General features: G+C 45.3%; 1 protein-coding gene across 2 annotated transcripts in view; it reads right to left on the reverse strand.

Moving 5' to 3' along the window:
• Positions 1–1,596: 1,596 nt before the first annotated feature.
• The window catches only part of GLT1D1 (glycosyltransferase 1 domain containing 1), a 72,284-nt gene continuing 58,940 nt past the window's right edge, over positions 1,597–14,940 (reverse strand). For both annotated transcript variants that reach the window (XM_081842285.1, XM_081842284.1), the window contains 4 exons: positions 14,475–14,518; positions 13,588–13,708; positions 7,499–7,597; positions 1,597–2,944 (listed from right to left, as the gene is read on the reverse strand). In XM_081842285.1, the coding sequence (XP_081698411.1) occupies positions 2,798–2,944; positions 7,499–7,597; positions 13,588–13,708; positions 14,475–14,518 (411 nt within the window). In that variant the 3' untranslated portion in view covers positions 1,597–2,797. The remainder of the gene's footprint in view (positions 2,945–7,498; positions 7,598–13,587; positions 13,709–14,474; positions 14,519–14,940) is intronic.

Here is a 14,940-nt window from a genome sequence, read left to right on the forward strand (position 1 = left end):
GCCGGATTGAGAAGGCGGTTGGGCCAGATCCGGCCCCCGGGCCTTAGTTTGCCTACCCATGGTGTAGATAGATGTGTTTGGCTTGAATGCAGCCTATGCCACAAAAGCCAAAGGTCACATCTCTTTGCCTGCTTTCTCAACCTGGCTATGCCCATCACTAGTTGGCAGTCCCTGCAAGTGGCTGTCAAAAAGCCAGCTGGCAGTAAATCACGCCGCTCAAGTTGGAGTCGACTCTTTCTTAGCAAAACCACCATCAGACATGGCTGAGTGTCATCCCCAGTAAGTCTTGCCCTATGAATCAGTTACCAAGACTGAAAGTTCCTGCCTCTCCACAGCCATCTAACACCCCTCCACTCCAGGCTTTCTTCCCCAAGCAATTGGAGACTGCGCCTGCATGGAGCCTGCCACTGCTCCGCTCATTTCTGCCCTCTACTGCTTCTGGGAGACAGGGAGGGATTCCCCTTCTCCAGCTGGTTCCTCCCACCATTCCTTAGGGTCCAACCAGTCCATGACAATGGCCGTATTCCCTTGGTTGGAAAACAGTTCCCTGATCCACAGCACTCATTTTTGCTCCTACCAAGTCCAGGTGCAGGTGCCATGATACCAGGGTGGATAAAAATCAATGATTTTTTTTAAAAAATAAAAAATCAGATTTTTTTTAATTAAATCAGATTTTTAAAATAAAATGCTTTTTGAGGAAAAATCTTTCTAAAGATAGTTTTCAATTTAAGTTACATTATAGCCCAAAGGCTATTCATCAGGAAATAAGGATTTGTTTTTCGTGTGTGCTAAAACTCAGTTTGTTTGTTTTTTAAAAAATATTGTTTAGCCACATCAGTTAACAAACATGGATACATATGCTATAATGTTATTGTTTTAGTTAAATAAATTGTTTAAATTGTTACTAAAGGTTATTTTTCTCCTTCCAATACAGTACAGCAGAAAAGTTGTCCAAATATAAACAGTTAACTTATTAAACCTCACAATAATTTCCTAATTATCTATGTATTTCTAATAGCATAACCAAATCAGTAATTTTGGATACAACTGTAAAAACTACTCTGAAAATTTATTATTCCAAAAACGAAACCTTCATCTGGTTGTAAACATTAAGATTATACCAGCAAGAATGAGTCTTTCTGTAAACAAAAAACAAAAAAAACGTTTTAAATCAAGTCTTACTGACAAGTGATTTAAATCGTGATTTGAATCGATTTGATTTAAATCAAATCCACCCTACATGATACAATGAAGTCCCTTGATGCCCATGGAAACGCAAGTTTTACAGAAATCACTGTGCACAGTCACATCCCCCCTCGCCAACCACATTTTACTAATCACAAGGAATAACTTGTTGTGCTTGACTCACTCCAAAACAGGGTCTTCAAGTATAGTTTCCCTAACAGGATGTACTTAAAGCTTCCTAAAATGATAGATAGATGATGATAGATAGATAGATAGATAGATAGATAGATAGATAGATAGATAGATATCTCATAGCCAGATTTTTTGGGGGGTTGGAGGTTGGTGGTGATGGCAAAGTGGAGGGAGAAACAAAGGCATTACTTCTACCGCTGGGAAATGAATCACAATTGCTTTCCAGATCTGCAGGCACAAGAGCCCTCCTTTAATTCCCTTTTGCAAATGCAGAGTCCTATTACAATGTGCTCAATGGTGCCAACGACTGTGCGATTCAGAGGACAAAAATAATAAAATAAAGCATCCGGAATTTGCACAAAGTACTGAATACAAATTTCTCGCCACTTCCCTTCTATGGAGCCTGAGCTTCTCGTGGCCAAACACGAAGGAGATTTATGAGGTTCCATAGAAATGCAGTATTGCAATTATTATTTATTCTGAGGTAGCAACCAGCTTCCAGGAAATGTGAAGTTGGTGTAAACATCAACTTGAAGAAATAAACTCCAACTCAAGATGTGGACATCAATCAATATAAATACGACCCCCCCCTCCTGGTGGACATGTCAGAGTGACACCCTTGCCCTAGCCAACATTGTTAGTGGAAGGTGTTGGCAGGAGCAAAGCCGTACGTCTTTGCTGTATGGCATCGGTTCAGTTACACCCAAGAGAGACACCCTTTTAAAGTGTTTGTTATGGCCCAGCTTAAGGGCACGTAAAAAGGAAAACAGAAACCGTGGATGTGGTGGGGGGGAAGAGTCATAATTATTGAGACTGCAGAACTGGAGTTTGACTCCATCCCCTGCTATTATTAGCACTGGGAGGAAAGTTCTGGTCCCCCCCCTTAAAACAAGTGTTTTTACACACACGCTCTTTCTAATCGATGGATTAAGTGATTAAGGGTGTGGTCAGTAAACGAACCACGGCCACTGAAGTCCCATGGAAATGAACAGGACATGAATGAAACAATCGTAATTAACTTGACGACCTCCTTTCAATGGGACCACTGCATAATCTGCTTTCTCTGGAACTAGCCCATAAGTCAGTCCGAGAATGATTTCCACGATCCAACGGCATTCCTAGTGTGCATGTGTTCGCATCTGAATGTGTTACGCAAAGGTGTGCATCCATATAATTCCAACAAATCGTATCATATTGATGCATCACTGATTATCCGTATCTGTGAATATTGTCCTCTCGCAGGGGAAAAACCCTGCAATCATTCTAGCGTCCACTGTATGATACATTTCAACTGGTACCACAGAGAGCAGGTGATATGGGGGGGGGGGGAATCAGTAAGTGTCATTAATCACAAAAATCTGATTGGCTTGGATGGTTTGATCCATCCATACTGGGTTCCTGTATCCTGACGAAAAGTGGGTCACTGAAGCATCAGCACAAGGTTCTGATACGCTTTCCTTTCGTGTTCCCATGAGTGGTGCTTTGTGACGTACTCCTTTGCCTTCATTACAATCTCTTTGTGCAGAAATGGGTCGCCGATCAGGCTTTTAGACAGCTGGACAAACTCCTGAAAAGGTGAGAAATAGCTGTTGTTATTATCCCACTGCCAATATCCAAAGGAGATTACACTCTATCAACTTGTCACGTTGCAAGGGAACAGGAATAGCGGCCTTACAGATTGTCAGATCATCAAGCGCAGTATTGTCTACATGGACTGGCAAGCGGTTTTCCAGGATTTGAGGCCGTGGCGTTTCCAGACCTACCTGAAGATGCCATGGACCTAACCTGGGACCTCCTGCATGAAAAGCAGGTGTTCTGCCTCTGGTCTATGGAAGAGGGCAGGTTAAGGGGAAGGGCTTTCCAAGGGCTGCCTGCCACAGAACAGAGACAAAAGTGGGACTTTAATGAATGCAACACTTTGAAGCTGGCTCAATTCCAGCCATGTAGAAGCCTGAGCCCAACCTGGCTCCCTCGAGATGTTTTGGGCGACTGCTTCCGACAGCCTGATTGTGCTGGATAGGACTGTGTGAGTTGTGCCTAAAATAACTGAAGGGCACCAGGTTGGGGAAGGTTGGTCCAATGTGTCTATAAACACACTTCTCTGTCCTCCATCCAAGCTAGGAAGAGGCATTATCACATTTTCTTCTAAGATGCCAACAGTAAAAAGAGAATGGAAGCACAATACGACCCAGCGATTGCAAAATTAACTGAATAGGTTAGACTGAGGGAAGGAGGCAAACGCAGGGGCAATCTGAAAAATTAGGGTCTCCTTTTATGACATATACGGAGCAGAATTATCACATACAATAGCTTTAACATTTCTTCGCAGGTGAGATGAAAGGTAGCAAATGCAGAAAGAATAGCACTGATGATTAATATGTATTAGATACTTACAAAGAATGAAATCATAATAGGATATGTTCTGCAAGAATAACAGTTTTCAAAACACATATATTCCTGCAATCTTTGCTTCCGTATGCTTTTGTGCAGAAAAAATTGGCACACATACATGCAAATGAATAAAACAACACATTCCAGGGAGGCAAAAACAGTCAAGAAGGTGCAGTGCAGGCCGGTGAGTCGCGTGGCCTGGGGAGAATCCTGAGGGCCAGACAGAGAGCATGGAGGGCCACATATGGCCCAAGGACCTGAGGTTTGCCACCCCTGAATCAGAACTTGCTTTTCAAACTTTGGCAAGTTCTCCTTTCCAGCGACGGTCAAGGGATGGTCTAAAATCCTTTTTGCGTGAAATCCTTTTTCCTCAAATAAAAAGGCAGGGCTGGTGGTCAGGGGGGATTCTGTTGTGGCTATCAATTGCATAATGCCATCTCTCCACCAGTGTCACCCCCACAATAAGCCTAGGGAGGGTGGGGGAGATCAGGATCTGGCCCACCAGCTGGATCCAGTCTCTCCCCACATTTGGGGCATGCATATACGAAGGAGGTGTGAGACCAGTATCCAAACTTGTTTAATGTTCAGGAACATTCTTGTACGGAGGCCACGAAGGACTAGCCGAACTTGCAGACTCAAGATCTATGGGCAATAAGCAACCTCTGCCTGAGATCAAGCCATTCTGTCTCTCCAATGCACACCAGGGGTGCGGAGGTGAGTTCCACGTTGATACAAGTACCTTTTTCCCGGAAAAACCAATTGCATTTGTTAACAAAGAGATTCATTTGTGAAGACCGCGGGGAACAATGAACTCTCCAGGGAGAAAAATGTTAGGCACAATCGTTTTATCGGAAGGGGGTGGGGGGTGGGAGGAGGGTCAGGGGCAAGGGAAGTGCGACTGCCAAAGTCTAATGAAAACAGAGAATCTACCTTCCTCAGACTTGACTTAATAGTATGCATTAATCATAGGCACTCTGAACAAAAATGCATTTTACACTCTGCAGTTTTATTTAATCTCTTGGTGTTCGTTTTTTTCTTTTCTTTACGGAGCACGTTATTATTGCACTTAGCTGATTTTTGGAGGCCAGAATTTAATTTATAGAATCAACAGGATTAATATTCTCACACACCCCTCCTTTCCAAGCCTAATTAAGACCACCAGTTAATTGGGATATAGGGTGAAGCTTCAAAAGCATAGGTTGCGTGTGAAGGAGACATGCTGGGGACTTAAAATCAAAGTGATAGTTGGGTTTTGCTGCTGTTCTTGCTGCTGCCTGGGTGCCAGTTGCCTTTAGAATACTAAACGCTAACCAGATGGGAGTTGTGAAATATCAGAACATAGGAAGCTGCCTTATATATTCGACCCCTTGGACCAAGACTGGATGGATGGGATATTGCCCGCTCTTGATGTGGTTGCACTACCTCTGAAGGAGCAGGTACATAGCTTGGGGGTACTTCTGAATCCATGCTTGAGTGGTCTCGGTGGCACAGAGTGTCTTTCTCCACAGAGTGTGCCTCCTCCACAAGAGATCTAGAGGTGGCAGCACAAGAACAGGCCTGTTCTGTGCTGGCTCCCCATTTGTGGAATGCTATGGTTTTCCCAGTAGTGATGTATGGAAGTGAGAGCTGGACCATAAAGAATGGCTGATCACTGAATAATTGATGCTTCTGAATTATGGTGCTGGAGGAGACTCTTGAGAGTCCCATGGACTGCAAGAAGATCAAACCTCTCCATTCTGAAGGAAATCAGCCCTGAGTGCTCACTGGAAGGACAGATCCTGAAGCTGAGGCTCCAATACTTTGGCCACCTCGTTAGAAGAGAATACTCCCTGGAAAAGACCCTGATGTTGGGAAAGATGGAGGGCACAAGGAGAAGGGGACGACAGAGGACAAGATGGTTGGACAGTGTTCTTGAAGCTACTAACATGAGTTTGATCAAACTGCGTGGAAGACAGGAGTGCCTGGTGTGCTCTGGTCCATGGGGTCACGAAGAGTCGGACATGACTAAACAACAACAACAACTCCCCATGGAGGTTCACCTGCGCCATTCTTAGATATCTTTCAGTGACAGGCAAAAAATTTACTCTATAACCAGGCATTTGGCATTTAAGTCTCTGTGGCCTTTTAGTTGTTTTTAATGCATTTCAGTTTCCCTTTGGTTTTAATGTTTCCCTGTGTGGTTGCTCGTTTGTTGATTGGTTGGTTGCTGTGGGTTGCCTTGGACAAGATAAAGTGACTAACAAATTCAATATATCATCATCATCGGTCCATCCAGTGCAGTACTGTCTGTGCTGACCACTAGGGGCGCTCTAGGATTTCAGACAGGGGATCTTGCAAAGTCCTACCTGGAGATGGCGGGGGATGAACCTGGGGCCTTCTGCAGGCAAATAAGGTGTTCTACTTTGGAACCACAGCACTTCTCCATTCTTTAAAATGGGATCCATCCTTCAGGCCCCTTTTAAGTGAAATGGTATTGTCCAAGGTCTCCCCTGGAGACTTCCATCTCTCCCATCACCATTCTTAAGTAGCTGCTAGTACCCAGGTGCCTGGCAGGATGCCACTGGCAATAAACCCACCTTGCCCTTGCTGGAGTTGGTACTGCTTTGACCTCCCCACAAATCTGTTTCCCTGGCCACAGGCTTATTCGCTGGCAGCGACCAGGTTTTCAAAGCTGCCAGCCATCTGAGGTTTCCCCAAATACCCTGGAGTGTCCGATGTAGAACTGCTCAGCGGTATTGTGGGAAACTGATTTGAGGATGTGGAACTCTCTTCCCCTAAAAGTAGGGAGGTAAGAAGGTGTCGATTTCCATTCTGAGCCATGTCTGTCACATACAGCAGCGCTTCCGTTCTGCTACAGTTCGGCTTCTGAAGGAAATATGTCATTTGGCTTGCTGTCTGTTGTGGCGGAACTTTATGAAATAAATTAGATAATAATACAGAAAGTGAGGGGAATAACGGTTTTTGTTGGAAACCGAATTACAGCAGAACAGTGCTAGTCACAATGAAGATGGGTAATTATTACATTATTCCACGCCACTTACTTCAGTGCAAAGGAAACGCAATACAAATGGGGGGGGGGGAGACCCGACATGAATTACGTGTCATTTGATATCAATGGTGATCATATCCTGCACCACTGAATACCATAACCCCAACCTATATAGGTTTAAATTCCAGCATTTATTATTATTATTATTATTATTATTATTATTATTATTATTAATGATTGCATTTATACTCCACCTTTCCTGAAAGGAGTTCAAGGTGGCACATGGAGTTCTCCTCCCCATTTTATCCTAACAACAACCCTGTGAGGTAGGTCTGGCTGAGAGTGAGTGAGTGACGGGCTCAAGGTCATCCTGAGAGCTTCATGGCTAAGTGGGGTTTTGAACCCTGGTCTCCCAGGTCCTAGTCCAGCACTCTAGATCAGGGGTAGGCAACCTAAGGCCCGTGGGCCAGATGCGGCCTAATCACTTTCTCAATCCGGCCTGCGGATGGTCCAGGAATCAGTGTGTTTTTACATAAGTAGAATGTGTCCTTTTATTTAAAATGCATCTCTGGGGCATAGGAATTCGTTCATCCCTCCCCCCAATATAGTCTGACCTACCACATGGTCTGAGGGACAGTGGACCGGCCCACGGCTGAAAAAGGTTGCTGACCCCTGCTCTAGTTGTTACACAACACTGGCTCTCAATGCAAGTGTGCATTGAGTCATTACTTCTTTTTTTACCTGGGGGTTTGAGTATAGCAGCCCAGTTGTCTTGTGCGCGATTATTGCAGCATTCCCTGGGATATTCCTTGCCATCACCGGAACATTTAAATCCATTGTCTAGTGCAGAAACACAGAGGAGAAAAAAGGCTTAGGGTTAGTTAGGTAGAGCTGGAAATTTGCAGAAGATTGTGGAGCAGGGTTCTGAACACAGGCTTCTTGTTGGGGAATCTGGTTGGCTGCTGTAACAACAGGATTATGGAACTGATGGGCCACTGGTCTGATCCAGCAGGGGTCTTCTTGTGTGCTTATGAATACATCATCTAGGTTTATTTGGGCTCGAGAGCACTGGCAGATCTGCCAGAGGTTAATCTTCACGAGGGACAGAAATTTCCAGCAACCACCGGAGCATAGAATGGCATGAGGTAAATCCTCGATATCTCTGGGGAAGCGCATGGAGCCCGCTTGCGCACTTGTCAAGCGGAATCCCCCCCCCCCCGCCTGACCTGAAATTTTAATTACCGCCGCCAGCCTCAGAAATCCTGAAAAACATGTGGTGCCTTTGAGCGCTTAATGGCTCATCTTGTACAAATTACTGCGGTGTCAGACAACAGAAAGAAATCCACTCTCCATGTTGTTCAATCCATACCGATTCACTGGCACTTAGGAGAGAATGTGCTTTTAATTACTGTCATTATCATGGGGGGCCGTGATTTCCCCGTTGTGTAATCGGCCCGGAAGGAAAGCATGACAAGTTTGGGGGTTTTCTTGGGGTGGAGGGGTAGAAAACAGAAAAAGTAGATTACTTGAGCTTGCCTGCACACTTGCGCACAAACACATTAGTAGGAAAGACGGCTCTGTTTCATTGATTAATTGGCTAACAGTGTGCTGCTAAACTTATCTACGCAGAAGTGAGCCCCACTGACTTCAATGGAACGTGTTTGACAGTAAGCAGGGGAACTTTGCTCAAGCATTTTTTCACTGCCTATGCTGAGGCAGCCAGAACAGCCACAAATGGCATTGCAGGCTCTGCAATTCCATGATTTCTATGACTATTAGGAAGGGAGAAGGGTGAGTCTATGAAGTTTGCTCCAGTGATGGTTCTAACTGCCATCATCTCAGCCTGAATTCTTTCCAGCAAAGGGAGACGTTAAGGCAGGACTAGGGATTATTTCCAGTCTGGGGGCCAGATCCCTTTCTGAGCAACCAGGCAAAAACTTCTTTTAGGTTCCCAGTGGGTTGGGGGGCAGGTGTCTGTTCTGCAGCCCTAAGAGATATCTGATGGAGTGGACAAACCTCACCTAGCCAACCTACTGGAATTGGTTTCTCTGTTGGATTGCACAGTGGTGAGACTCTGGTCACTTGCTGCACAAATAGCTGTGCCTGCCCTGCTCTTCACAAGGAAGAAGGCTCTTCACAGGGAAGGTGAGGGCATGTGGCGCTTGTTGGATTAATGCTTTAGCTCACGCTTAGCGCCATGCATTTAACTTCTCTTGCACTTGCTCTTGATTTCTGTAACCTGACACTCGCCTAATGCACTGATCTGATCTGAAAATCACAAGATTTGTGAGTCTGAGTTTTTCACTGGACGGGGAGGGCCAGGACACCAACAAATTTTCAGTCTTCCAATGGGGAGCATAAAACTGGGAATGGGGTGAGTGGTAATTTCAGCCCAGACACTTGGGAGCGACGAAGGATATGCATAAAACAAGCAGGGTTTTTTTTTCAGGAGGAACTTGCCAGATCTCAGTTTCAGCACTTCTCAGGTGAGTTCTGGCACCTCTCAGGCAGGCGCCATTGCCATTCTTAGAGAAAGAGGGAGGGGTTAATGGTGAGTACTGCCACCTTTATTTCTAGAAAAATAGCCCTGAAAACAAGGAAAGTGAGGGTACATAACAGAAGCGGGATGAAGTCTTTCCTTCTGAGTGTGCATTTGCATCAGAATTTGAACCAGGAACCCCTTTAATCTGTGGACCAGCATCTCATGTAGTGAGCCACTTTAAACACAATCTGGAAGCAGATAGGTCTCTCTCAGGTCTTAGCTTGGCTGCACCCCATTTATCAAAAAAGGTTCTTCCTGATCTGATCTGACTCAACCATAAACAAACCTGTCTCTTTGCCTGGCTAACATTTATGCTTCCATGAATATGCTTTTCTGATCCATTTGCACTTGACTCACAATTTTTGTTTTTTAGAAGAGAGGTGGCCACTATGGTAAGTGTCCTAGATGGGCTTTTGATCTAACCCACAGCAGAGCTCTTCTTATGAGTCCACCAAACCCTCTTTGATAGAAGGTTGGACATCCTCATAGCTCAAATCTACCCAGGGAAGTAGTGGAAGAAGCTGAACAAGATGGTCCTGAATTTATTTTTTTAATCAGTGGAGTCCAAGCACTGGCTGAGGCTTCTCTTTCATTTTCTGGAGCAGTTTTTCGGCCCTGGTTAATGAAAACAAGGTTTTGACAGATGGTCATTCCTCCTGACCATCATTCCTCCTGACCTCCTGACCATCTCAGGTAGGGTTGCTGTTGTTTCTCCTAATTAAAATAGCACTGTTGTTCAAGAGCTATCTTCTCTTTCCTTTCTAGGCAGATGGTGCTACTTCACTGTCAGGGCCAAGAGTATCGCCCATGGGAAAGACGGACAAAATAATCCTTTACCAAAAAGAACACAAAATGGTAATGAGAAGAACTGAGAAATGGGCGGCTTTACCACTTATGAATTTCCTACCTCAGGGAGGGTGATCCCTAAAGAAAAGGAAGTGGGACAGATCCAAATTGTCCCTTATAACAATCTTAGAAATGAATGAATAAATCTAGCCAAAATAGAAATTAGTCACCTCCTCCCTGCCCCCAATAAATTCTGAAATATTGTGTGATACTACTACTTTGAAGTGTCTATATTTTCAAGCCTTTACTAGCAGGTGAATGAGAAGCTGGTGGTGATTTATTTATCTGTTTGTTTTTAATAAGGCTAGGCAGAAATTCTCTCCCTCCTTCTGGTTTTGCAGCCCAATTCAACCCAGCAACAGATTGGAGAGACAATCCAGCAATGGATAAGATCTGTTGAAAGGTGTCAGGGTTGTTGATGAATCTTTGAGTAGGCAAGAAAATGCCATTCTTGCACCTGGACCACTTTTGGACCAATGAAGCTTGATTGGAAATCAGGAGCGTGGCCAGAAATTGCACTATGGCATGATCCAACAGGAACGTACTGTAATTATTTTCCTTATGGAATGGGGGAAGTTCTGTTTCAGACTCTGTGTACTGATTTTCCCCATCATCCCTTCCCACTCTGTCCATGAATGCTTTGCACTTCTTTTCTGAGGAAGGTAGTTTAGCACAAGGGGATCTGGCCTGTCGGCGGTGATCTAGATTTTATTTCCAAGCTTCTCAGGTAGGGAACCCTTGAGACCCTTTGGCCTTTGGACGGCTGATTAGAGGAAAGTGTTGAAAGAAACTGAAGATTTGTGCTTCTTTTCCCCCTACCCCACTTTTTTCTTTTCCCCTGAATTTTATTTTTTTTCTCTCTTCAAGCGTAAGTCCAGGTGCTTTCGTTAGTGTTTAAAGCCCCAAATACCCGAAAAAAACACCTCCATTCCTATAGACCCTCTTGAGTGCTAAGGCTGATGGAAGAAGATCCTGTGGTTGTTCCACCAAGCTCCAAAATCTCTTTTTCTTTTTTGGTGGGGAGAAAGTGTTCTCTGTAGCAGCCTCTAAGGGACATGGAATGGTTGGACACAGAGGAGTGGTGGGAGGAACCAGCTGGGGAACTGCCAAGGGGAGAAGGCCCATAGCCAGGGGTTTGGTGATGGGACAACAATGAATGGGCAGAGGGAGGAGAGAGAGAAGACTGGGAGGAGGAGGTGTCAGAAGCTGAAGAGGTAACAGGGTTTAGTGAGCAGGAAGAGTCTCTAGCATAGAGAAGTCCAGAAGGAGAAGCAGGACAGAAAGCAGGCCAAGAGGCTGAGAGGAACCAGGGTGTCTCCCCCTCCTGCTGCAACAACCTCACCTCCCCCTGGTCTCCCAGGACCAGGAGAGGTATGAAGTGGGAGAAGCAAAGGCTGGCAGGTAGTATCAGATTGCTTCGGGAAAACCCAGGAAAGGGGGAGAATTAGACAGCTGTGGGAAGGTGGGGACCTTCAGCCTCCGCAACTGCCTCATATGGGCAAGACCTACCAAAGAAGAGTTGCTGTGCTCATTAGGCCTGAAACTCCTATGCAGATCCTGTTTCTGACAACAAAGAGTTAACTCCCACTTGCTCAGTGCGATTTACTGCTGGTTTGCTCCTGCCACTAAGTTGTGGACCTCCTTCCCCACAGACCTGTTCCTGGCCTTTCACTATGCAGATTTGTACCATTTCCAGCTTCTGCTGAAGACACATCTTTTTACAGTAGCCTTTGGCATTTTTCAGGACCAACCTGCTATCATTGTGAGGCCTAGAAACTCCTCTTTTCTCAAAAAGCTGGGACGCTCAGTCTCCCAAGAGAGCTGCTATGAATTCTTATTATGCAAGAATACCTTGCTTCTGTCTGTCGCTGTAGTAAGATGCTAAAACAATTAGTGATAGGATTATCAAGAAAGAGAGGCGGGGCTCTGCTTACTAAAACAGGGCAGCAGAGACGAAAAGTCAAGCCAAAATAAATGACGCAAAGCATGGCCACTATTATGTAAATATAGATGTAGAAATAGTACACATCACAAGCCATGTTCAGGCATTATGACACACAAGTAGAATTGCTTGCTGGCCCTGCACCCACCACTGTGTTTCTTCCCTGACGGCAAGAGCTGTTTAATAGTGGAATGGACTCCCTTGGAAGGCTGAACAGAGATTGGATGGCCAACTGTCATGGATGCTTTAGCTGTGATGATTGCAGTGCAGAAGATTGGACTAGGTGGCTCTTGGAATTACTTCCAACTCTACAATTTTGAGACCGGGGAGGCCTGTTGATTTTGCTAGCCCCAAATTTGAATGAGGTTACTGGGCTGAGTATGGGACGCAGGTGACACTGTGGGTTAAACCACAGAGCCTAGGACTTGCTGATCAGAAGGTTGGTGGTTCGAATCCCCGCGACGGGTGAGCTCCCGTTGCTCGGTCCCTGCTGCTGCCAACCTAGTTGACGAAAGTACGTCAAAGTGCAAGTAGATAAATAGGTACTGCTCTGGCGGGAAGGTAAACGGCGTTCCCGTGCACTGCTCTGGTTCGCCAGAAGCGGCTTAGTCATGCTGGCCACATGACCCGGAAGCTGTACGCCGGCTCCCTTGGCCAATAAAGCGAGATGAGCGTTGCAACCCCAGAGTCGGGCACGACTGGACCTAATGGTCAGGGGTCCCTTTACCTTTTCACTGGGGTGAGTTACAATTAAATCAGTTAAAATAAATCTTTGTCAAGAAAACGGGGTAGGTCCATTTCTCTCTCTCTCGCTCTCTGATGTCAAAAGCCAGGGTAAAGTGGTGTGTCTTCAGCATCCAACAAAAGCTACATCATGAAGATGCCAGGTGCATCTATATGCAGAGGGAATGTCACAATTTCGGGGATGCCACAAAGAAGGCACTGTCCTAGGATGTAGCCACCCCGAGGGTGCTGGAAGTACCAAGAGGGCACCCTCTGCTGATCTTGGCACCCGAGATGGACTATAAGGAAGGAGGCTGTCTCTCTAGATCAGGCATAGGCAAACTTGGCCCTCCAGATGTTTTGGGACTACAACTCCCACCATCCCTGACGACTGGTCCTGTTAGCTAGGGCTGATGGGAGTTGTAGTCCCCAAACATCTGGAGGGCCGAGTTTGCCTATGCCTGCTCTAGATATTGCTGGACAACAGCTCCCATCGCTCCTGACGATTTTGACGATCGCTCCCATCGCTCCTGACGATTTTGATTGAGACAAACAACAAGACGAAGGCCACAGCTTCCCATTCCTCACCCGCTGAGCATTTGTTAATTTCACAGGCCGGCTGAAACTGTGAGTTGCTAACTGTTCCTGCATAATGTTTTAGAGAAAGCCCTTGTGTTTTGTGGGCTTTGAAAGGCAGTCAGGGAAGCTGATGGAGATTTCAAACCAGCCGAGCAAGGTCAATGTTCAACGTGAAGGTCAATGTTCAGATGCAATTACCTCTAAGATTGTGGCCGACATCCCCTCCGAAATGGAACTGTTGACAACGGCAAAGCATTTTTTCACAAGAGCGTGCAGGTCTTCTTGAGAGATCTCCTGTAGCAAATGCACCCCATCTGCCCTACCAAGCAAAGATGGTTTAGTCTGTTAGTTGGCCTCCAGACACTGGACTTCAGAGTCGTCTGGAGATATTGGATGGCAGAAAGATTTCAGGTTGAGCTGGGGATGAAACCTGGGAATTTCTGTGCACAAAGCAGATGCTCTAGCACTAATCTGTGGCCCCTCCCCATAAATTCAGGAACATCCACATAAAATGTCTTCTGCAAAGCGCTACATATTTTGGTGGTGTTATATCAAAATAAATAAATACTTAACACACACACCTTCCAATGTAGCAGCAAGACAGGATTAATCTCCCTTCTCCTGAAATGTTCCTAACCTCCCCTGCAGCTCCTCCACCCATAAACTGAAACGCAAACATTTTGGATTTCAATTTTGGATTATAAATGGCTAATTTTGCTCAGAAGCCTCTTTTTCAGAGCTCTTTTTAGAGTTATCTATCAGCTGGCAACCTGGTTTGCCTTTTCCAACTTGGGTAAAAATCCAAGCCAGAGAAGAATTATGGGGTCATAATGCTTGTCTTGTATTCAAGGAAAATGTTACGAGCCCTTAACACTCATAATTCTGAGCCAGAAAATGTATGCTTCAGTAAAATCGCCACCTCAAACTGAAGTGAACATAGGAGGTCTCAGGAGGCATCGGGCTTCTCAAGTAAATCTGAGCAACATGGAAAGAGATTTGTTTGCAATGAGAATTCGGGGGAAATAAATATAGCTATATATTTTTCTTTCTTCTTTTTTTTTTTAATCTCCAAATTAGGAGCCTACCTTTTAATTTTCTCTTTGACTTCCTCTGCAAAGAGTGGATCAACCTACGACAGGGGGAATAAAACACAGGAAACTTATGAACAGCAAATCATCCTGTACATTGGGAAAATATAAATGGGCTGAGGTTGCAGTTTTGCTGGATACCAGGAGTGTGGAACTCTAGGACTCAGGCAAAATGTGGCCCTCTGGGCCCCTTCATCCGGCCCTTGGGACTTTCCCCACACCACACACCTAGATCACTGGCTGTGCTTCGAACCCTCCTTGAATGTTTTTGCCTGGATTGAAGGTGTGCTTGAACTCTGATACTGCTTCTCACTTGTCTGGTGGAATGCGTAAGTGTAAAAGTAAAATTTACTTCACTCCTCTACCCCATTTTTTGCCTCTACTCTGCTGATCCTGAAATGTGATGATGCCTCTTGGTATCAGTCGCTGAGATGTTTGAGCAGGAGAAAGCTTTTGAAGCTCC

Source organism: Podarcis erhardii (genome assembly GCF_964252035.2).
Source record: "Podarcis erhardii genome assembly, chromosome: 15".
Classification (NCBI taxonomy): domain Eukaryota; kingdom Metazoa; phylum Chordata; class Lepidosauria; order Squamata; family Lacertidae; genus Podarcis; species Podarcis erhardii.